The sequence below is a fragment of the Plectrocnemia conspersa genome, unplaced genomic scaffold, assembly GCF_051122295.1.
Source record: "Plectrocnemia conspersa isolate PC_06_02 unplaced genomic scaffold, ASM5112229v1 ptg000012l, whole genome shotgun sequence".
NCBI classification, from domain to species: domain Eukaryota; kingdom Metazoa; phylum Arthropoda; class Insecta; order Trichoptera; family Polycentropodidae; genus Plectrocnemia; species Plectrocnemia conspersa.
In genome coordinates this window covers 30,701,622-30,725,572 of record NW_028277176.1, presented here as the reverse complement: position 1 = coordinate 30,725,572, position 23,951 = coordinate 30,701,622, and the positions used below count along the sequence as shown (strand labels likewise).

Sequence of the window (23,951 nt, the reverse complement as noted above, 5' to 3'; positions counted from 1 at the left end):
AATATTTTAATGTGTCGTTAGGTAATTATTTTGCTTTTGATATATTTTCACAATATTGCCAATAAAAAGTGGTAATTATATTTATCATAAGGCATATAATAATTTTAATCTTAGTCCTAATATTGGGTTCAATTTTCAAGTTATTTTACAAAGTTTTTCATATATTATATATGTATATAATTATTTAATTTCAGAATCTTTTTTATACTTTATTTGGCTTAATTGTATTTAAAATCATGACAGTAAAAACACAACATATATGTGTCATTTATTATGAAAATGGAATAAGTCTGATATCTGAAAAAATAGATAATCATATATTACATTTTACCATATATCCTCATGTTTTATTAAATAAAATGTGAAAATATTTTTAATTTAATTTAAAACAGTATGTGCCATTTATTTAGTGATTTAAGTAAAAAAATATAAGAATCATATATTATAATTTACAATATATTATGAAAAATTTTCAAATTTTATTTAAAAATTAACAATAAATGGCATTTAAATATATTTACAATATTGTATAAATAAACACAATATATGTGCCATTTATTATGAAAGTGGAATAAGTAAAAATCTGAAAAAATAGATAATCACGTAATATATAATTGTGTTATATAATACAAGTTTGTAAATTTATATAAAAATTTAATTTAATAAATACTACAATAGTTTTTTCATTATTTTCTAAATATTATATATTAAAACACAATATAAATTCCATTTATTTTGAAAGTAGAATAAGCCAGAAGTCTGGAAAAAAATAATGAAACAACTATGTATTAAGTCTTACAGTATATACATATGTTTTTCTATACATCTACAATATTGTGAAAATATTTTAAAATATATATAAAAATTACTTTACCAAACGATCATGTTTTTTAAATAGTTCAGATGGCATTAAGAAATTAATTTGTTCCTAATTGATGTACTATTATTTGCAGTTAATCTTTTCGAAAATTTGTTATTTTTAACTATACAACAAAAATACAGTTTAAATTATGAATATGACATTAAACTATGTGTTTATACATACATAGTTTAATGTTAACAATAAAAAGTATCATGACTATTTCAAACTTTGAATAAGTACAAATTTTCATTTAATTTTTTCTGCTGCCATAAATACTCATTATGTTGCTGTTTATGTGTGCTTTTTTATCAGTGCTGGGTATGCCTGAAAAATATTATTTAAATAAATTGATTTAAAAGAGATAAAAAAATAGATACCAGTCAATGAATAAGTCCACAGATTATGATTAATTTATAAAATTTCGGTAATTACAAAGTGTATTCTTTAATGCTTGTTTGCTAGATTTTAGATTGGCCATTGTTGTCATAAATAATATTAAGATTTTATATAGATAAATTGAGCAATATATATTTTTATTTATTTAATAAGATTTTTAAGAGAAGTGCCTTATATACTGTAAGACATTTTTGGGTAATAAAAATCATTTCCACCCTTAAGGTCCATTCCCTAAAACAGACAAATTAATATAGTAAGATCATTGCATCTAAATGCAAAACAAATTAAAAAAATGGCAAGATCTTTTTCTCCTATATATTTCACAAAATTTTCATAAATATTTCATCTTTTATCAACAAATTTGATAGAAAAATTGACTTAAATCAGTTATGGTAAAATTTGTTTATAATAAAAGTGGAATAGATCATTTGAAATATTATATAAAAATGCCATTTCTTTAAAAGGTTACCTTAAAAATCACTATCTATAGAATAAATTCTATACTATATAACAAAAAATATATGTGTTTGTCTGCTTGTCATAAGAACTCCTCCCAAAGATTGATAGTAGCGACGTGACATTTGCACACGTCATTCTGGTTACTATTTTTAGGTCAACTGTGCTATTTTTACCTTTTGATTTTCAATAATAATTGAAAGCATAAATTCGATACATCCCATGCGTAGTCGGATAATAAAGCTATAGTAATCAAATATATTTTTAATGTAGTATTAAAATAATTTTTAAATAATTTTTTTTGCAAAAATGTATCTACTTTAAACCAAACTATCAGATTTAATTTTATATAAACGATTTAATAAAAAAAACACACCTTATATTTTTGCTCCATAATGAAAGAGCCAGTTATATATATTTTTTTGTAGATCAAAACTTCGTAATTAAATTATAAAAAAACTGTGTTAAATCCTGATTTGAGGACTTATTATTTATATTCCTCCTTATTTAAAAAATTATATTTTTTTTACAAAGTGTAAGAGTCATTATTTCTATATAATCGCGACTCTCGACAAACACTTTTTCGCGTCCAGAAAATTTCTTTCAACCTTCAACCTGTCATTGTGTTCTCATTAGGGTCTCTTCCACAACACTTCAGAATTATAGCGTCGGTCTATTACGACCGTAATTACCGGCGTTCGGCCGTCTAACGAGCATCCAGCTCTCGTTTGTTGCCTTTTATCCAGGCTTTCTACATCTTAAAGCTATATTTTTGTGGATTTCGCGAAATAGAGCTTCACTTCGACTTGTTAAGATAAATTGTCTGTCATAATCATTAACACAATAAACACTATTCGATACTTACTTCTTATTTAACCCATATATAATATCCATAAAATTTTAGTCAATAACATACGAAGTATGTTTATCATTTTCCTGCGTTAAAAAAATCCTTTTTGAGCCTTGAACTTGTCATCCTGAGGGTCTCTTTCAGCTTCCAGAATCATAGCGCCGGTCTATTACTGCCGTAATTACCGGCGCTCGGCTGACTAACGAGCATCCAGCTTTCGTTTGTTGCCTTTCCTCCAGACTTTCTCCGTCTCGCTCAGATGCTGCGGAAGGAGATTTTTTCGGACGCGCAGTGACGAGGCATTAAAACGTGATTTACGATCGCGGCACGCGCCCGCGTGTGTGTTGTACTAACCCGCTTATGTGTGTTATATTACATTTCTCAAATCCTGGCGATCAATCATTGTATCCTGTGGATGTATATGTGTGTGTGTTTCACCCGAAAGTTCTTCTCCTTCGATCGGATGTGACCCACAATTGTGCGCTCGCCAATCGATATCACAGTTGTGCGCTTTGTATGTGTGTAGCTCCGCGAAGGATTCTCTTTATATAAGTTTTGTGTATCAAAAATATGATGGATATCGTATGTGACTTTGTCACATGAGATAAACACATGTGTCCGAAAAATGTGTTGTGTCAAAAAAAATAATGAGTTAAGTGCATGGGCGAACTAAATGTGTTATAAAAAGTTTTTATACTGAATAACTTTAATATAAATACAATATACAATAATAAAATCGCAATATTGCATTTAAAAGTATTACCTATCAACACCTATTTCAGTTTAAAGTCTTTAAACTGAAATTTATTATCGGCGTAACAAACAAAAATTTCCTAAACCGCCGAGCAGGCTCTAATCATATCATCACGAATTGCACTTTCTATTTAATAACCGCTTTGATAAATATACATAGTTTTGAAGCTATCAAATTTACGCTATCGTGCTAGATGATATTTATATTAAAAAGTTTCTCGCATTTGATTAATCCTTTCGTTGTGAAAATACCTTTAGATACATGTATGACAAATAAGACAACTGACCTGCCAATGTTTATGACTTAATAGCGTAATATTTTGCGATTTGTTTTGCCACTTTAGCGTTAAATTCTGACTTTGTTAGTCCAATTGATGAATTTGCTCACGAAGATCTTGTGAATTATAAAAATGTAAGATACCCGAATTTTAAATGATAATTTACTTTAAATTTGAATTGTTAGACCAACTATAAAAAATAAATATTGCATACAATATAAAAAGATATATGAATATGTCAGAAGAACATACTAAATTATCGCTTTATATTTTTAGTTTTAAATAAGTAAAATAAAATAATTTTTAACTCTAAAAATAGTGCCTCTAATGCTATTTTGAAAATCTAACTAGTTGCTAAGTATATGACCTTAAATCTAAGGACCACTTTCCGTAACATCTACACGAGCTTATCTCATATGACGAGAGGCGAAAATGACACATCCCCTACATGCAATAAAGAACACACATTCTACCCTTCCTACCTGGCCGAAATAAAACCGTCAAATAATCGTCGGCGGCCGTAAATAAAAGCCTCCGTGGGTGTCGGGGAAAGCGAGCACCTAAGGAAAAGCCTCCGCCATTTTTATGGGGCAATCATTAGCGCAAACGACACCGGCTAATCCTCGACTGTGCAAGGTGAAGCGTGGCGAGATCACCGGTTCGAATCCCGGCCGAACTTTTAACGATAACGGTTATGCGTTTTTAAGTGCGCATAATGGTCCGACGCCGAACGTCGCCGTATATATCTTAAAAATGATTCGGCGAGATTTCTACCGATATAACCGATTTACTCACTCGATTTTGGGGTGAATTCTGAAGAGAATGGAGGAAGTAGAGTGTCGGTTTCAATATGAATATGTGCATTTTCATTGTGATACTAAAACTCTTATTTCATTTATTTAAAATATTATCTACAATTTTATCAGAACTATAGAGTGTAGACCAATCGCATCGTCAGCTCTTGCTAAATTATTTAAATTATTGGAACACTTGAGCAAATTTTTAAACCATCAGCATGGGTTTAGTATCGCTCTTTTCACCGTCACTAACCTTCTGTGTTTCACCAAAACAGTGATACAATATCTTAATGCAGAAATACAAGTAAACGTCGTATATATATAGATATTGAGAAGGCCTTCGACACTGTTTGTCATGGGTTATTAGTCAATTATTGTTGGACCTCGATTGCTAGGATGATCTTACTTGATAATTTCTTATAGACAATTCGTAACCTATGGCGGCCGATTTTTTAAGAAATATTTCAGCCCTCCGGAAGTTCCTTAAGAGTGCAACCTAGACCCTCTGATATTCGCGTTATTTATTTATGACATAAATACGGTAGTTTGAGTCTATTTTTCTTTTCTATGCCGATGATTTGAATTATTTAGATGCATTAGATATATGGCAGACTTTCTATCTACAAAGTGTTTTAGATTCTCTATGGAAATGAGCTTCCGTCAAGCGTCTGCCCTTTAGTGTCGGAAAGTGCCATACTGTATTATTTTATCAATCTTATTCCTACGATTTTTTTGAAAGATTTTGGATAGAAAATCTTCCACTACAGATCACGTAATCACTTTTGAGAGCAAGTAGAGATTCTCTCTACACGTAAATGAAGTCTACAAAAAATCTGTGTTATGAAAAATGCGTTTTATTTTAGCGATATGTCAGTTATTCTTGTCGTTTATGACACTAGTTCGCATCATTTTAAATAAGGATCTATAATTTGGAATCCCCGATTAACTAAATACTTTGTCTTTATCGAAAACGCTTAAAATATATTTTTGAGATGTTTGCTTATTATCAATTCTTGTATACCAACGCCTTTCTTTTAGAAGCGTTTGAAAATGATTCACTGAATTAAATTCTTAAAATTTAATTTAATATGTTCGATATTTTTGTGAATGTTTGATGTGAATAATGACTGCGCCTTTCTATGATAGGGATGGCTGGCGAAGTTAAAACATAAGCATGTATTGCATACACTAAATTTTTTCTACTATTTGTATATTTTGATCTCCTTTCAGACATATAAATTTTTACCCAAATATTCACTAAACATATATTTTATTAAAAAACGTATTTGAAATAAATCTATTAAATTATAATAAATCTAAATTTATTATGTAACATTTTATGCTGGTGTGTATTTTTACCTTTATGAAACTTTGTAAAAATTCAATAATTGTTTCTTCCGCTGTTCGCGGTTAAAGTTTGTAAAGTTTCCGACCACTATTTCAATGAATGCAATCTCTCTTTCTCTCTGTAATTGCGAAATACTTTTGAGGAACTTCGTGAACGATTCGTGCTTGGGGTTTCATGTCTGGGTTTCTTCTGTGTAATAATAGCTCAATAAATTGATTTATCGCGTTTGCATTGCAAAAACGCTGTACAACATTTACTGCTTTCGTTTACATTTTACAGAATAGCGTGTTTCAATTCAGTTTTTATCCTATCTTTGCGTTTAGATCGTGAATTTCATTGTTACATATTGTTTATTCAAATTTATGTTCTACTTAGTATTAATTCGTGACTCTTTCTCGGATTTTAATATTTAATAATCACGATCATCTTTAGCGATTAAAGTTAAATTAAAAATATTTTAAGGTAACTAATAGTTTCAAAACAAATAATCTCTCTATTTCATCGAGACTGTTAACTTGTAAATAAAAAAACACATCGTGATTTTTTTATATCGTGATATATGGAACAGTAAGATTTTTTAAGAACGATATACAAGAACAAAAAACATCAACATGTGGTTAAAGTAAAGTGTTGTAGCTTTATGATATTTTTTACGAGTGTGTTTTGATATAAAAAATAATATATACATGTAGTCGGCTTAGTTTTAAGCCCACGCATATTGTTATATTTTATATTATTTTTATACGCCTTCATATATTATATTTTACATTTTAATTTTGGTGAAATAAATAATACAATAACTAAACCAACGATTTGATATTTTACTTACATAATATTTATTTGATATTTTACTTACATATTTAAATAGCTATGCATTTTATATTTTACACCATATAATAGTTTATTTATGTTTTTATTTGCTAACATAAATAAATTTGGTTAAAAAATTAAGAATAACGATGTAGCTTTAAAATGTTTTAGACCATTTTTTGTCAAACTTTAGAAGACCTTTAAGATAAGTTGGGGATTGATGCATATGCATATGAAGACCGACGGATGAAGGTAAAATGTAAATAGTGAAAAATAAATTTGAAATTTGTTTAATATTTAAAAACACAAAAAGATAGAGAGGAAAATAGCAATGTTTTTAACTATTTTATTGGTAACATAATTACACAATAAATTCGTTACAAAAAATACTCGGTTTTACGTATGCTTTTATTTTGTATAAAACTCACAAATTTGAGCACATGTTTAACCACTTAAACCCAGCGACTCACCGGTGCGTCTTTTATTGAGTATTATTTCTTACAAATTATTTTTTTTAGAACAAGTTAACGAATTATTTACAAATTATATTATTTTAATTATTTAAGATTATTTTACTAGCTTCATTTAACAGTAAACTAAGTATTTTATATTTATTTTTAGAAAGAATTACTGACCCGTGAAGAAAAATAAAAGGTGACTCAGTAACTTCGCTGGTGTTTAAAGGGTTAAGGCTAATGTGCTACAAACGAGTGATATATACAATACAACAGTTTAGTTTTCACGTAAAAATATTTAAAATAGAAAAAATTAAAATTGGTAGTACAAAAATCGTGAAAAAAAATGTGGTTGTACAATATATGCTATAATGAAGATACATATATGCATTTATATTATTCGTGGTACTACGTCACGTAGACCGCAAATCGTATTATATATCGGGTTGCACTCTTGGGAATCGTTTGACAGGTCAAAGCGACTGCTTTTTTTGGCTTCTACAGCTTGTTTCGGTCGATTCGATTTGTTTCGTACAAATTTTACTAAACTTTATTTTTTTTTCAATTCGAAAGCGAAGTGATAATTCTGTTTCAAATTTTGAGCAAAGTATATTTTTAATGAAAATGATTCAATACAGCTACGTTATTAAGTATACTCGATAATTAAAGGTACAATGTTACTTTTAGTCACTAATCTCCACAATTTAGGGTGGAACCAGACTTTTTGCTATTTTTTAATTTGGCAACGTCATTTTATAGAATACATAATACACACTTCAGTACTTGTTTGCTATATATGCTCCAAACTTTTGTCCTTTTGAAGGTGTTAATGAATACCGTTTAATGTATGTTAGATATGTAATATAATTTTGTTTACCACGACGAAAAAAATTTCGTTTCTTAGAATACTAAGAAACATAAATAAATCATTTCAGTTTTATGAGATGCTTTTAGCAAGTCTTTTGACTTCTTGTACAGTTTGATTTTATTTCTATACTTAACAATTAAATTATCTAAGTACATTTTAATTAATCGTAATTTTATATATTAATTAATTTCTTGTAGCAAAAAAACCGTATCAATTATAATTACATCTAAATACTGCATCTAACATATAAAATATAATAAATCCTTATTATATTTTATAATAAATTTAGAATGAGAAATAAATATAAAAGAACGGAATAGCGTAATCCGTAACGTCTCGGACTAGTAACTCTGAGGATGCGGGTTCGAGCCCCGGCAGCTGCACTCAAATTTTCATTTATAAAAATGCGCTATTATTAAAAAAACGATCCCAGCTGCAGTGACATCTATTGATTATAAATTGTATAGCACATAATAATTTATAATTAATAATATAGATCTCACCGATTCCCAGAATTTCAGTCTTGTGGTTAATACTTACTTTTAGATATTCATTATGTCTGTTTTTACACAGTTGGTACAGATTTGCCCGTTGTAACGCATTGGGCTTACGCCGGTCAGGTTACAAAAAGATTTAATTAAAATAAGTAAATATAAATAAAATATATTTTATAAAATTGCTTTTGGGCTAAATATGTACTTTATACTATTTTTAATGACACTTCAAAAATCATTCTTATTATTAATTACAGTAAAGACTTGCCAAAAATAAAATTTTTTTTTTAAATGGCTGAAATTAAAAAAAATTAAAGCAATAAGCACAACATTAAGAAATATGTATTTTACACCATTTTTAGTTACACACAATTAAAATTACACTGCATTATTTGTTACAGCAAACTGTTCAAATTTGTAAAAATGTTAGCATGCTTATCACTTTTGCATTTAATAAAAGTATTATCCATCTGATGATTATTTTTAAGTTTATTATCATATTACAGGCTGTCAAACAAAGGTAAATTTCAATCTATATTTTTCATTAGATTTTTATGTTACGAATTTATAGCAATATAAAAATAGTTTATGCGTATTGCCCCAAGAGACATTCGTCTATTTTCGTCGCTACAAAAGCATCGTTTCGTCCCCGTAACGGCACCCGTTCGAAATGTCGTAGCTTCGTCTGCTCGTTAACGGCGAAATGTTAACGAGACATTCTTCAAGCATTGGGACTTGTCTCTAGCACTAGTACTCCGCAGCAAGACTCGCGGTAACGACTAGTACTCTACTATCTTATCCGTTTGATATTTGCGTCGCATTTCCGTCTTATTGCACTTTGAAATGGTATAGTTTTGGAATTATTATAGAGTCGGATATAACTTGTAATATACGATACATATGCTTATTGCGTATTTCATCAACTTAAATTCAATGTAATGTTTGGATTACGAAGACTTAAATAAATATATACAATATATACAACCCCTGCTGTTTAGATAACTTTTCGCTTTAAAAAGTCAATGAAAGACAATTGTGTCAACAAGAATTCAATTTGTCACCCCCAATTACAAATCAATTTGACCTTACGATTCGTTGACAATGGACTTTGATTCTCTTTGTCTTGAGCGCCTCCTTAGCTGCTGCAACAGGGTGGCGATGTCCACGATAACTGAAAGCAAACAACAATTTCTCCGAGCAAACAATCCTCTGTTTACGACACCCCTTTTGTAAATAAACTCGGCGTTTATATCTGAGCACGTTCAATTTTAATTTACACACACCCCCAACGCGTTAGGGTTACGGCTGTAAAATGTCCGCTAGTTGAATCGTTTTGATTATCTATTCCAGTGATCTTTAAACTTCTTACCACTTCAAAATCCAGTTCATGTTCAAGTCATATTTAAGTTTGTTTTATTTTAACACTTTCCAAACGATTTTATTAATAAGTGTTTTAGATTCTCCGCTGGTGATATTGTGACATAAATTGCCTTCGATAAAAGCATTTAACTTCTAAGATAATTCCTTTACCATTTCACGTATATTATAAAGTAGTCTTTTCGCAGTTTTCTGAGAACTTGCTATATAATGCTTTATTTTTGTTGATATTTCATCGGATATACGTTGATTTATAAAAATGTCACCAAAGCTGCGTCTTTCTGTGAGTAGACAGGTTACATAGTGGTTTGTGACAAAAAATCACACTTTCACAAAATCCGCCCCTCGAAATTCATACAAATATAAAAATACCGTAATATCATAAACCCTTCTCATCGGGTGTCAATCAATCACGCGTCGTGGAAAAACACGCAGTACACAACACGAAGGGCCGTGATTGAAGTTTGATGGGAAATTCGCATAAACCAAACCGTCGGGCGATGAAAATTCGCGCAAGTCGTAAACTGGAAAGTTGCAGCTTAACGGCAAAGTTAAGTGAAAGCCGAGCGACAGCCAAGGAATGATTAATCGACATCCGTGTTTACGTTCAGAGACAACTTGGCCCGAGAGAAGATTTTAACCAAATAATCGTTTCGTTTTAAAGTGTTTGAGTTTAAATCTCAGAGGTCCAGTTTGGCTAGAACAGATCTATAAAATAACATAACTATAATTTTGATTAGGGTTGCTGCTTATTATTTATTAATATAATAACACTATACAACAACTTTAAATTTGTCCGTACAGTTTATGAATAAATGAATATATGTACGTGTCTCTTCTTGTTGAAGTTCTGCGTCACGTATGCTTCAAGACGTATTAAAAATAGGGTTGAACTCCTGGGAATTTGGGTGACTGCTTTAGTTGGATCTGGCTGGACGGTAAAGTGAAGTCGCTGCTTTCTCAGACTTTTATGGTTCATCTTGCTTGTTATGCCGTAGTTCCATTTGTTGCGAGTTCAACTGAACTCTCGTTTCTTCCAAGTCACGAGCGAAGTGATTTGGTACTTCCATAGAAAAACGTACAACGTCGCTTTATCTGGCTAATATCGATTTTTTTAAGTAAAACCAGATTCTAATAAAGAGTATATCTGCGTGACAGTCATTCTAAGATAATCGAATGTCATCATTCTATAAAATGTATAATCCTGGTTTGGGTACTTGATTTAATGTACTTGTTCACCGGAAATGTTTAAACACTAACTATCCTTTATCTGCGATTTTTAATTTATATGTATTTATAGAATCCTAATAAGTTTTGTAAACAACGTGTTTTTTATTGTTCTTGTATCTCATCTTCTATGATAGAATTGCTTATATTTTGATGTTTTATGAAATTGTCAGATATACAGTAGCAAAGCCATAATATGCATTTAGTTTTACTATTTCCACTTACAAATGCACTAAGAGGTATTTCATTTTACTGATTTTTTGGCCTTTCTCTATTAAACGATTAACATGAAACGTAATTTTTGTATCATATCTAAATTTATCTTATATTACATTTTTGACACAATCTGTTAAAAAATGTAATATAAGAAATTCTCCCTTCATTTTGCCATCGATTTCTCAAGCCTTTTTGTTAAAAATTGTCTTAGATCATTTGATTTACAGTATATGGACTTTTTACAACGCTGGTCAAATATTTTTTTAATAATAATATATAAGTTGTATTCTATAATAACATCTCAACTACTACTACTCAATTATTAGAATAGTTCGCCAAAATTAAATATCCATATGTTAAAAATTTGTTATCAAAGTTTAATTATTTTAAAATATGGGTAATATACGATGTATATGATTCTTTTGTCAAATATTTATGAAGCCTATTGAGTACAAATTTGAAAACTAAATACGTCTCTATACATTTCGTTCGTTCGTTGTCAATTTTTCACGCCTCTCATTTAATAGCTTTCAATTTCAGAGGATCTAAAGTTGGACGCAAACAGGTCACCCCTTGCATCCCAAGCGATTCCTCTCCGTCTTGCACAAATGCACCCAGACCCGAATTGAAATTCTCATCAGGTCCCGTTTCTGTCTATCGTTTTTCTTCTTCCGCGACCACCGAAGCACGTCTTGCCCCAATTTTTTTATTCTCTTCTGTTGGCGCACTTCCACCCTTTCTGTGTATAAATGTGAGCTATGTGTAGGTATTTTTTTCTCAGGCTCGTTTTTATTTGACCACTCGACCCTCCACTTCCATCGTATACTATTAATGTATTATTTATATAAGCCTGGCGGTCCTTATTTTTTGCCACTTTCGTACATTGTTCATAAAATATTTGCAAAGGAGGCGCGTTAGAAGACATTACCCCGGCTTGCGACAGTATTGTGATATGCACCTCGCAGATACGACAGAATATAATAGCATTAAGACACTTAGATGAAACAAGCCGTTAATTTAATTTAACCATCGTTTCATAATGGAATTAAATTCTGTCTTGTTTAAAAGCTTTGGTAGACAATACAAGTTTGAAAGCTTTTTGTACAATTTTACAATGCAATATAAACCTATTCATCTGGTTGTTCGTATCGATTAGCTTTATAATGAAGCGATTCTCAAACTTGTTTACCAAAATATTCTTTATTTAAATATTATATTTATTTAATGTTTGAGTATCACTTTAATTTTTTTTATAAATTATTTATATAATCATAGTTTTTATATATTTTTATTTAATTAATTATTTTCGCAATGAACATTTAGATGTACATATGAAATAAATTAAACCCTTTGCTCTTTTTAAGTATTATAGCTCTTGCGTTCGCATATAACACGATAACATCCCCTTTTATACCGGTATCAAGCCCCAGTTTTATGTACATTTTAAATTCGTATATATGCGATTTTGCTTCAGATTTTATTAAACATTTCGTCGCACAACAAACACTCCCACACACACACAAAGGTTTTCTTTTTTGCTTGTTAATTCGGCACAATTTCATTTTTTCCCTTGAATTTTTCCCTATACTTCCTTTGAACTCCGCTGCCAGTCGCCGAATGAAATATTCAAAGCGAATTAAATGTTTATACTGGGTAGGTGCCCATTTTTTTCCTTTTCGGGAATATTTGATCTCGCCGTTTTCTTCCTCGTTTATGCTAAAAACAATTTGCTCCTTTTGATCTCTCGTTTGAGTTGCCCGCTCGTAATTCGCGAACCCTTTTAGTTTGCCAAACTTATTAAGGTCGAATTATATATCATTTAATTACGCCGTGATCTAACAATTTGTTAATTTGGATTTACGGGCCGAAATTCCGCTTCTGCTTTGAAGTGAAGACGTTAATTAGGGTCGGGCAATTTTACGGTTTAATTACTCATTTTTGAGTGGCAATAATGCCGTTTAAGGTTGTTTGGTACAAATTTTAATTATAAGATTAATATTTGTACTTATCTATATAAATATATCAATACTATTTTTAACCCTTAAACTCACCAAATAGTATAATTTAAGTGTTTTTATACTAAAAATATATTTTGCCTGTCTGAGCTATTTATTATAGCACTTAATTTAAATAAAATATGCCAGAAAACTATTTATTGATTATTACCAATAAAGTTGTGATTACCTAGACCTTATATGCATTAAAAGAATTTAATATTATAACTTAATTACTAAATTACTAAGCATTGATTTCAATAATAATATTTTAAAATGTACGAAACACGATGCCCGACATTGATTTTTATCTGTTTCTCATCTTATCTAATATTTTCCTCATTTCACAAAATTAATTTTAATAATGAGTTGTGAGTTCCACTATTAAAAAAATTCAGAAGACCGTTTATAATTTCAAATATATTATTTATTTCATAAGCATCTATATATATTATTTATTTAATGTCTTCACTGTCTCTGATTATTTTACAAATATTTATAAATGTATTGCATTTAATTTATTTACCGATTAACTTTACTAGCACGATAGTCGGTAACTGATACCAGAAGGACCTGGGCTCGAATCTCATATGGACCCTAGTGTTTTTCAATTTCTATCTTGTCCGGAAGATCAGCATTAGTATTTTTTATATAATTAAAATTTCGATTGGGTATCAGATTAAGTTTGTCTAGATTTTCCTAATGTTACGGATGAATATCGTAATGCTTATTTAAAATCAAGATTAGTCGTACATATTATGTAGTAGAAATCAACTACTAATAGAGAATATCATAGATGTACAAATGTCTATATGTAAAAATTATAAAATTACTATTACTTTAACGCGATATTTATTTAGTGAACTATTTTTGGAAACAAAAATAATTTTGATTAATTTTTTTTAAAAATAATATTTATTACTATAAAATAATTTTATTTTTTAATATTAGTAAATCTAGTATATATTATAACATACTGTCTAATTTTGTAAAATACAACAATATTATTTTCACGCGATATTTATTGATTGAATTTTATATGATACAACAATATTTTTACTTTATTACATTTATATTTTAGATAAAATTAATATTTTGTAAATTTGATTATATTTTATTAATTAGGTATGTTTTAATTTTTATGACTCACTGTTTTTATTATTATTCATTATTCATTACTATAATTGGCTAAATTTATTGACCAATTATTTATTTATATTTTTAGTAAAAATAAAATCAATTTATTTTGTTATTGTTTCTTTATTCTATACATAAAAAATAATTTATAATTTTATAAAATACAACAATATTACTTTCACGCACTATTTAATAATATTTTTTGTTAGAAACAACAATATGTTTTACCTTATCATTAATATTTTAAATAAAATTAATATTTTTAAATTATAATAATTTTATTTCCATTTTTTAATCTAATATTGTAGTTGATTTATACTGTATTGAATTTAGCCAATGAATATTTTTCACTTTAATTGTCTAAATTCATCGAATAATTATTTTAATATATTTATTTGTACAAATGTCAACTTGTATGTAAACATAATTAAAATATTCTACTTTTTGTTACTAGTTCTTTTTATTTTATATATAATAGCATACTTGTCAATTTTAAGAAATATAACATTATTTCCACTTGCTATTTTTTTTTAATAATATTTTATTTTATATCTTATGTATGTTGTTTATATTATATTAATATATTTTATAATTAATTATGACTTAAAAAACAGTAAAAGTTAATTTTAGTAGATTTTTTTAATAAAATGCAATCCGTAACCAACAGAATTTATATGTATAGGTTTAGCTCTAAAACACATATTTTATTTAAAAAAACAATATTTTACATGCATTTGTATATTTTTTACATGCAGGATTTACTTTCTTATTATTCCCCCCCTTTAGACTTATTACTGCTTAGAAATATTAAAAATAATATTATTTTTATCAAAAATAAATAATAAAAATAAATATAGATTTTTAACCTGATTAAATTTATTCACTATTTGCTAAAATATTTTTATTATTTTACTCAGTAATTTGTTTTTTGCTTGTTTTTTAAAGATAAATATATAATAAAACTTTAATTTAATATCTTATACTAATATAAATGTTATACTTTACACTATAAAATAAGATCGCACCACAATATATTTTTTGCAGTGCTGTTAATTCGTTTAGGTTATGTTTTGGTTTGAACAGACGTATTGCAACTGTTAACATATGTTAAAGTATACGGCACGCAAGTATTTAATTTATAGTGGAGTGTATTCAAACTGAAATGAAATTAAATCATAATTTTTTTTAAATTAGACTGAACTCTTGAAGATTTAAGACGACTAATAAAGCTGGTTTTCTTGGACTTTTTATGGTTTTGCTTGTTGCGAGTACGGCTGAACTCTTTTATATTTCAAGTCGGAAGCGAAGTGGCGGTCTTAGTCAAATAAAAATTCTGTGGTGAAGTTCCGAATAGTATGACAGCTTTCTGGTTTATAAACTATCCAGGCGCGTACGGTGAGGTGCATTACCTTTTGCTCGCTCGCGTGTTAAGTAACGAGAATGAGCGAAAGGAAATGTTATCTCATTTGCTCTTATCACTTAACACGCTAGTGAGCGAAAGGGAATGTTATCTTACCGTACGCGCCTGATACTATCGATTATCACCTTCTTACTAGTCGTCAATTCCATGAATTAATATTTGTTTTTGTCTTTATAATATCAGTATTTTTGGCCTAATAAAACAGGTGAAATTCATTAATGATTGTGTAAATCTGACGATTCAGTGAAAATGTGTTGATTATCCGCTTTTTAACAATATTTAGTACTGACCGTTTTTTGTTGGAGTATGGCCCAAAAGTTTAGGTACACATTCCTTTACATCCCCATTTTTAGTAAATTCTAGAGACACAATTATATTAGTTTTATTTACGCAACAATTATAGGCGATACAGACAAATCATATCTATGGCTTAAAGTGTAAATTTGCTAACTTCAAAATCTCCAATTAAACACTGCGAACTTGAGATATTGTTTTATTTTCCTATTTTTAATTTGTCTATTTAGCATTTTGTTTCTCCTGTAAAGTTGCCAAATATTGAGTTAGCAATTTCACACTTTAAGCTATTGATTTATATGTCTACAAATAAACATACTTATAATATGTTAAAATAATAATATTATTTATATAATAAACATTTTTCATTTTTTTGCACGTGTTTTATGCAGGTGCATTACTGCCGAAATATCGAATTATAATTATATGTTTCAATTTTTATTATTTTATTTTATAATAATAGTTCATATACACATAATATACACATGCTTAGTGTTACTTAGTGTTGTGATTTATTAAGCCATTAAAACGCGAGAAGAACTGTTGCATGTATAGTTTTATTGCACAATTATTAATTTTGGAATAAAGGAAGACATTTGCTATGCAATTTTAAATCTCTGCTGCGATTATATTTAAAAATAATACTTCTTTTGTTGTTTGTTGAAAAACAAGCGTAACTATGGCATTGTTTGCCCGTTAGCAATATAGTATTTCGAACACTTAAAACGGTTGTGTATTGTCAATAAAATAGTTTAATATTATCTCTACAAAAGGCAGATCTGTGTTCAAGTCGTTGTTGATTAGTTAACGGATAGACGTATGTTGTATTTAAATAATTGGTTATGTTACTTTTGTGGAAGGATGCTGCCTAATGAATCTTAGATATAAAAAATATAAAATAATGTGCCGCCGGTCGTCATCATCCCGTCATGGTCAATCATATAGGTGTCGTTTTTTTTATGACCAAATAAATCGGCCTCCGCGTGACATTTTATTCATTATATAAATACTTTCTAAAAACACTTGGAACATACTATTAACAGAAATTCCGTTCAAACCCTAAACTTAAATTGTTCAGCGAGTCACTTTTTATCGATCGAACCCATTAACCGGCGACCGTTTTAATTAATTAATTAAACTCGGCTACTGCGTAAAGTTTAAATTGAATCAAAAGAGAAAGAAGAACGGTAGGCCCGTCGTCGTTGTTACATATATAAAATAATAAATGGCGTCGTCGACTATTAGACTGACCCCCCGTGGGGCAGTAAACAACAAACTTCATTATATTAAAATTTCATTACGCCATTATTATTCACGAATCTTGAGCCGCGTAAATATTTTATTATATACACACGAAGATAACTTAATAATGTAATAACGACGCGCGACATATAATACATACACACGCGAAAGTATGTGACGATAGTTCACTTTGTCCATTAAATATATACGGGTTAACTTCGGCGGCGCCTCGTTAAAATTACCATATAAATTTGAACCATTTTAATAGAGTTATTATAATACAAAGTTGGATTTAATATGCTCGCGCGGTGTGATGCTGCTCCGTCATTTTTCGCCTCTACTTTGTGTAACTATGTATTATACAATGTACATAAGTTTGAAATTCGTTTCAATTTGCGTACCATGTCGTGTCATGTGTGACTATAAAATTGTGTAGTTATTTTCTGCATGGTACAATCAGTACTGTAATCCGACCTTAATATAGGTCATTACTTTCTGATCAACCTGGTTCGTAACTAGGTGTGTATATAAATATAACTGGATAAAGAAGTATCGACGCTGATGAGCGCCCAAAACTAATCCGGATGGACGTCCGAGAAAACTAGGCGAGAAGGGTCTAAAAGCGTCAGCACTTTATTAGACGTGCGAGAGCAACCGGTGAATCGGAAAAACGTCAATCGTTCGCGGAAAGGAGAAATCTTTTCAGTTTTCACTGATTTAATGCGAAAAAAGTGTTTCCTCTCATAGTGATATATTATAGCAAAAGCTTTTTCGATTAAGCGCCTAGGATATACCACAAAAGAATCCAACTTGTTGGAATGCTATCGGTTTTTAGGTCAGCTGGTTAATAAGCTTTAGTCAGCTACTTTATTTTTATAATGTTTTGATATAAGAGCTTTTAAATTTTGGGTTGTATGCCTTTAAACCAGACGTGGATACGATAATCATAACGATCGTTAACTGACAATGCCTTTAAATGCAAGGCCATACATATTGACCTACAAGGGTTGATTTTTTTTTTTTTTGATGCGGCAATGTGTCATAAATATAAGCTTTTAAAAGCTTTTGCTTATTGAGTAATACTGGTATTCTGCACAATTTATATATCTAGTGTTGACGCCAATGTTAGATCCATATTTCGTTTGTGTAAACATTAAATTCAATTTGGACGACAAACCTTTTTCATTGCTAAAGACCATCATTATCGTTATCGATGTCTTTAAATTATTATTTTAAAGCTCTTATAGCATTAATTGAGTTCTCCAAAGGAGACTTACTTTCTCTCCGCGTTTGCAGTTTCTGGATCCGCTCTTTGTAGGAAAGGATCCTTTTTGAGTGGGGCTTTTGGACCTTTTGTTAAATGGTTTTGTAATCTAGAGCCTTTGAAAAGGACTGAACTGCCAACGGCGAAACTTTAGTGCTGAAAAACTAAGGGCAAAGCCCCGGCGTCAGACCCTTAGTGGTTTATGACGAATCAACTATAAAACAGTTACATATTTATGGAATTAGATCATCCATCAAAAAAAAATCTGTGAAGTTTGAAAAAATTCTTTAAAATATATTGCATTTTAAATCTTTAATGATTTACCGAAATCAACTAAAAACTAAATTTAAGGTTTAGTAACCCTAAGGGGTATGACTTCGCAGCCAGTAGGACGCATGTGGAAACTGGTAGTAATTCATTAGTTTAATTACATATATTGCGAGTTACTATGATGGGCGAGAATCGTTTTCTCTGAGCAGTGGTGGAAAAGTTGGCGCATGGATGATATCCGTGAAAGATCCTCAGGGGTTTAGTAGGTGGCAGTGACAGTGTCTGGAGGTCAATTTCTCTTGCTGCGATAATCGTATTCGGGAGTCTCAGATCGTATCTTCGCGTCTGTCGGTAGGGGCGCATCTTTACCGGTATATTCGAGTGTCTACCTGGTCCTCATTGGAGACCAGCCTCATATATTCAGGGCTTCAAAGCTTGCTGATCAATCATAATCATTCAACGATCATCTATCCAATCGTTGCACTCGCTTCTTAGAACAACAAAATAATTAAGAAGTGACATTTGCTTAATGGACATCTCCGATGTTGAATTGTGCAACGGGAATGTTGTGATCTTACGGTACTTTTTGTGCACCGGAGAATCTTTGCTTGTTATTTATGGGAAACCATTTTTTCTAGTCGTAACGAGGGCTTTGTGTGGTCCCATTATTGTCTAGTTTATTCTCATTGATGAATGATTATTTTTTGTCACAGATTTTAACGCGAGTTCGAAGAATAGGATCCCTCGCTCACAAAAAATATATTTTTAATGAATTCTAATTTTCAATATATACTAAAATTTAAAGCTTTTTAATATGCAAAAATTTAAAGAAGAAATTACGATCTTAGCTTATTAATTAAATATTTTAATAATCACACATTTTTATTATTTTTTGGTTACTTCTGACCCAAAGCTATGTATATGAATTATTTTCTTATGACTATTTAATCTGATTTTTGGACTTATTTTAGATTTTGATTACAAAAGTGTATCTTTTTATATTTAAAATATCTATGAATATGATCTACAACCAAAAACTTTGCTTAAAAAATATCTTGCAGTAAAATAGTAATTAATTTAGTCAAAATCAAAAGTAAATCAATTATTTTGAAGTAAAGCAAAGTTTTTAAGAACTAAATCAAAATATTAAATTAATTTGTGTGTTATCTTATCTTTGGCAAAACAATTTCTGACTTTGTTATTATCTGATTAATATAAATCGTCAAAATACTTTATGTATCAACAAGTGGCATATTTTAAGGTAGGGGCTGATTTTTTATATAAAAAATGTTAAACCCTTACATTTTAATTTAAGACGTCTTACTATTTAAAATATTCATGATTTATATCTCAATTATGCTTGATAAAAATGAGGCTTTTTATTTTATGTCCCTATAAAAATATCAATTAGATTTTGGATAAACTTGATGAATAAAATGATTAAACAGTACATTAATTATATTTTCTGGTAGTAGAAAAAATATTTCACTGTCTAAAATTAATTTAAATTATGTTAATACCTCTTTACAAAACACATACATATGAAAATTGACACTATTATATTATTTGCAGTAAAAGTGTTTAAATGTTTACAATTAACACTAAGATAATTAATCAAAAATTTAGAAAATATCTGCAACTTGAATCGTGATTTAAAAAATATATCTCTATCCCATCAAACATAGTTTGACTATTAAAACATTCATTAAACATATGTATTGTAGTTTTTTAGGAACTGTTAAATTACTGTAAAATACTTTGAGGTCCTTGAACAATAATTTAGTGCCAGAATTATATCTAAAAAAATTGTCACTATATTAAGTATTATACAAACCTTGCTGCAATTATTCTACTCCTTGAATATTCAACAGCCTTCTATTTGAAACGAAAATCTTTCACGTTGAAATTTAAAGATAAAGAATCATAGTATAACTTTACAAAATCACATTTCTGCCAGTGTACTATATTTCGTTTCCAGCTTAGCAATATATCACATTCTGCTCTATTATTATAGTATATACATATCCACTTAACGACCGTTACCTTCCAAACGACTTAATATATTTTTTGCACCTCTCAACCTATTTTTTTATAGGTACGTACCTAGTAAAGGCAGTGTGAGAGGGAGGTTGGGTGGTCGGCCTCGCGTTTATATCATTCCTGTTTTCTTTTTACGATTTTAACCGTTAAGAGCGATCTTTATTGCGAGGGCCGCGAGATTAATTCCCGGATGAGCCTCCGTAAGCAGATTTCGCCCCCGGAAAACCCAGTCCGCCGGGAAAGCCTCGCTCTACGTTCCGATTTTACTGCCCCAGGAAGTTTTTATGTCGATTATATTATTACCGAAAGTCGTAAAAAATCTTTCGATTCTCATTAAGCGCCGCGTTTTCTCTATGTGTGTATATAGTATATATTTTTTATTGCCACTTTAATTGGACGGACGCTTGGCGTCTATGGAATGAAACAATCTATAATATGTATATGCTTTCTAGCAATGCTGCTGAATAATTGCCTATTTATAAAATATGTATAACTAGTATTTACCTGTTATAAAATCAACATATAAGTGATACATTCAGAAGAAGAAAATTCAAAATTGTTTTATAAAGTTATTAAAGTGTGATCGATTATCGATAATATTAAATTAGTTATATTTTTAATTTTAAAATCAATAAAATTTTACTCTTTTTAAATAATAATAATAATAATATAATATAAAATGTTCGTTTATAGTGCGTGATAAAAAAAATGAATGATACAGTGAATAATTGATACATAAAAAGTGCACAGTTTATCCCAGTGTTGGGCTCTGTTCGAGACACTCGAACAGAAATACATATTTTTGCGATTAATGGTACAGCAAAGGACATCTATGACAAACAACAATAACAACGGTAGCTCCGACATCGACATGGAGTCCCTGGAGGAGATGCTTCGGAAGGTATGTCTATATTTCACTTTATACATTAGCGAAATTGAAAGTCTATTTATGTAAATCAAGAATACGATTATTTGCTGATGCCGAAAAATAAGTTTATTTAACATTAAATATTCTTATTACAAATATAGACTTTTTTTCGAAATACATATATAATATAAAACAGTCGCGAAGAATCGGGAAAGTAATAGGAAACAGTATTTACCTTTCGCTTGAACAATCCCAATTTGACATGAAAGGTTATATAAGTAAACATGTAATTTTAACCGAGAAAAGAAATTTTATATTTATTTATTACTGTGTATCTTATATTTATATATATATTTAATGTTTATTAAATTATATATTAGCTTTACGTACTTTTTCCATTTGTAGTGTAAACCAATGAAATACATAATTAATTAAAATTACTACAAAAATCAGCTTTTCTCAAAAAATATTTCTACATAATTTCTTAATAAAATGCAATATTTTTTTTTATTAATTGCATCTAAAGTAGTTTTTTTTCAAACTAAATTTCACTATAACAAAAGTGAAAAATGCTGAGATAGTTGCGATAGTAAATATCAAGCTCTAACTAAAGCATTTTTTGTATTTGATACCTCTGATAATAAATCTAGAGTACGCTCGAGATAAGGATGCCGGTTTGTTATTGTGTACATGTATATGAGAGGGAGAAGCGATGTAGCGTATACTTCGTTGTCTCGGTTTCTCTTTTAAGGACAGTCGCTGATTCGTCAACGCTGGTATTCGTCATTAAAGTGCAGTGTGGCACAGAAGTTCGATCTTATCTAGTGATTTATTTTAAATAATTTTGTGTTGATATTGCTTAAACCCAGATATGCTCACTGTCCCATGGGTAGGTTGTCCCACAAAATTTCTTGGGCATATCTGGGTTGATTGATATCAAGGCTTCAAATATACACTGTAAGTTATTCGTTCTCTTACCCGTGGAATAAAATATTTTAATTATTTTTCCATTAATCCGTACGTTGTTGGTTATTTTACACTATTCTCTGTATGGCTTAAAAATGTTATTATTCTTATCTTGCGCCAATGATAATTTTTTAATTTATTCAATGAATTCTAATGATTTAATAGAGTCGTCGAGCCATTAAACAATCTGCGAATAATTTCTTTACCCATTTTATATCTTTTTTCATTTGAAGAATAGCTAAAGACTTCATTATTTTTTTGACTAGTGAAAGATTTTGAATTATTCAAATATTTAATTAATGACATCAATATCTGGTTTCTTCGATTATATAATATATTTTTAATGGTCCGTTGAAATTTCCAACTTAGCTCAGATGTATGTGTGTTAAATAAGCATATATTTTCTTTTAAAATATAAAAATTAAATATTCTGAGCGAAATTGTTTTAAGCCACACAGTTCACGCACACAATAACAAACCGGAATCCTTATCCCGAGCGTACTCTACATATCTATATAAAAAACTATTTGTTTTTAAAACATTACAATATATATATACATACATATAATTTTATATTATAGATTTAAAATTTAATATAAATTAATGTCAATAAGTTCAATAAGGATATACATATGCTTATATTTTTTATTCAACCATTTTTAATAATTTCTAAATATATAAAATAGTAGCAATACATATTATTATATATATTTACAGTATATAATCATTGAGTTTATTCATAAATAATTTTTAATTACATAATAAATTTAAATAAAGATAAGTTTCCAGCTTTTTTTCTGTATAGAAATCGCCACAAAAACTACATAGTATTTTTTCAATATTAATTACTGCATAAGTTTATTTTATAATTTATATCACATAGTTTTATGTATTACTTTGCTTAAATTTTAATTAATTTATAATATTATTTTAGTTATAAAGAATGATTTATCATTCGTATTTGCATAGTTTTTCGCTGACAAAAATCTATATATTTTATTTAACATGAACTGTATTAAAAAAATAGAAATATTTATAGTTATATAATTCATTATCATATATATTTAATATATGCATATATATATATATATATATATATATATATATATATATATATATATATATATATATATATATATATATATATATATATATATATATATATATATATATATATACTGTATAAATTTAATTAAATTAAAAAATACTGTATAAAAATCATTACAAAAAAAGTTTAGTATTTTTTACTAATTTAGTGCTGATTTTTAA

At 29.0% G+C, this 23,951-nt stretch overlaps 1 protein-coding gene across 10 annotated transcripts in view; it reads left to right on the top strand.

Moving 5' to 3' along the window:
• Positions 1–23,951, top strand: part of LOC148228951 (uncharacterized protein CG43867) — a 379,323-nt gene that overhangs the window by 248,285 nt on the left and 107,087 nt on the right. For 3 of the 10 annotated variants that reach the window (XM_088199464.1, XM_088199463.1, XM_088199472.1), the window contains one exon: positions 21,542–21,749. The exons of the other annotated variants lie outside the window; for them this stretch is intronic. In XM_088199464.1, the coding sequence (XP_088055590.1) occupies positions 21,660–21,749 (90 nt within the window). In that variant the 5' untranslated portion in view covers positions 21,542–21,659. The remainder of the gene's footprint in view (positions 1–21,541; positions 21,750–23,951) is intronic. 10 annotated transcript variants of the gene reach the window in all.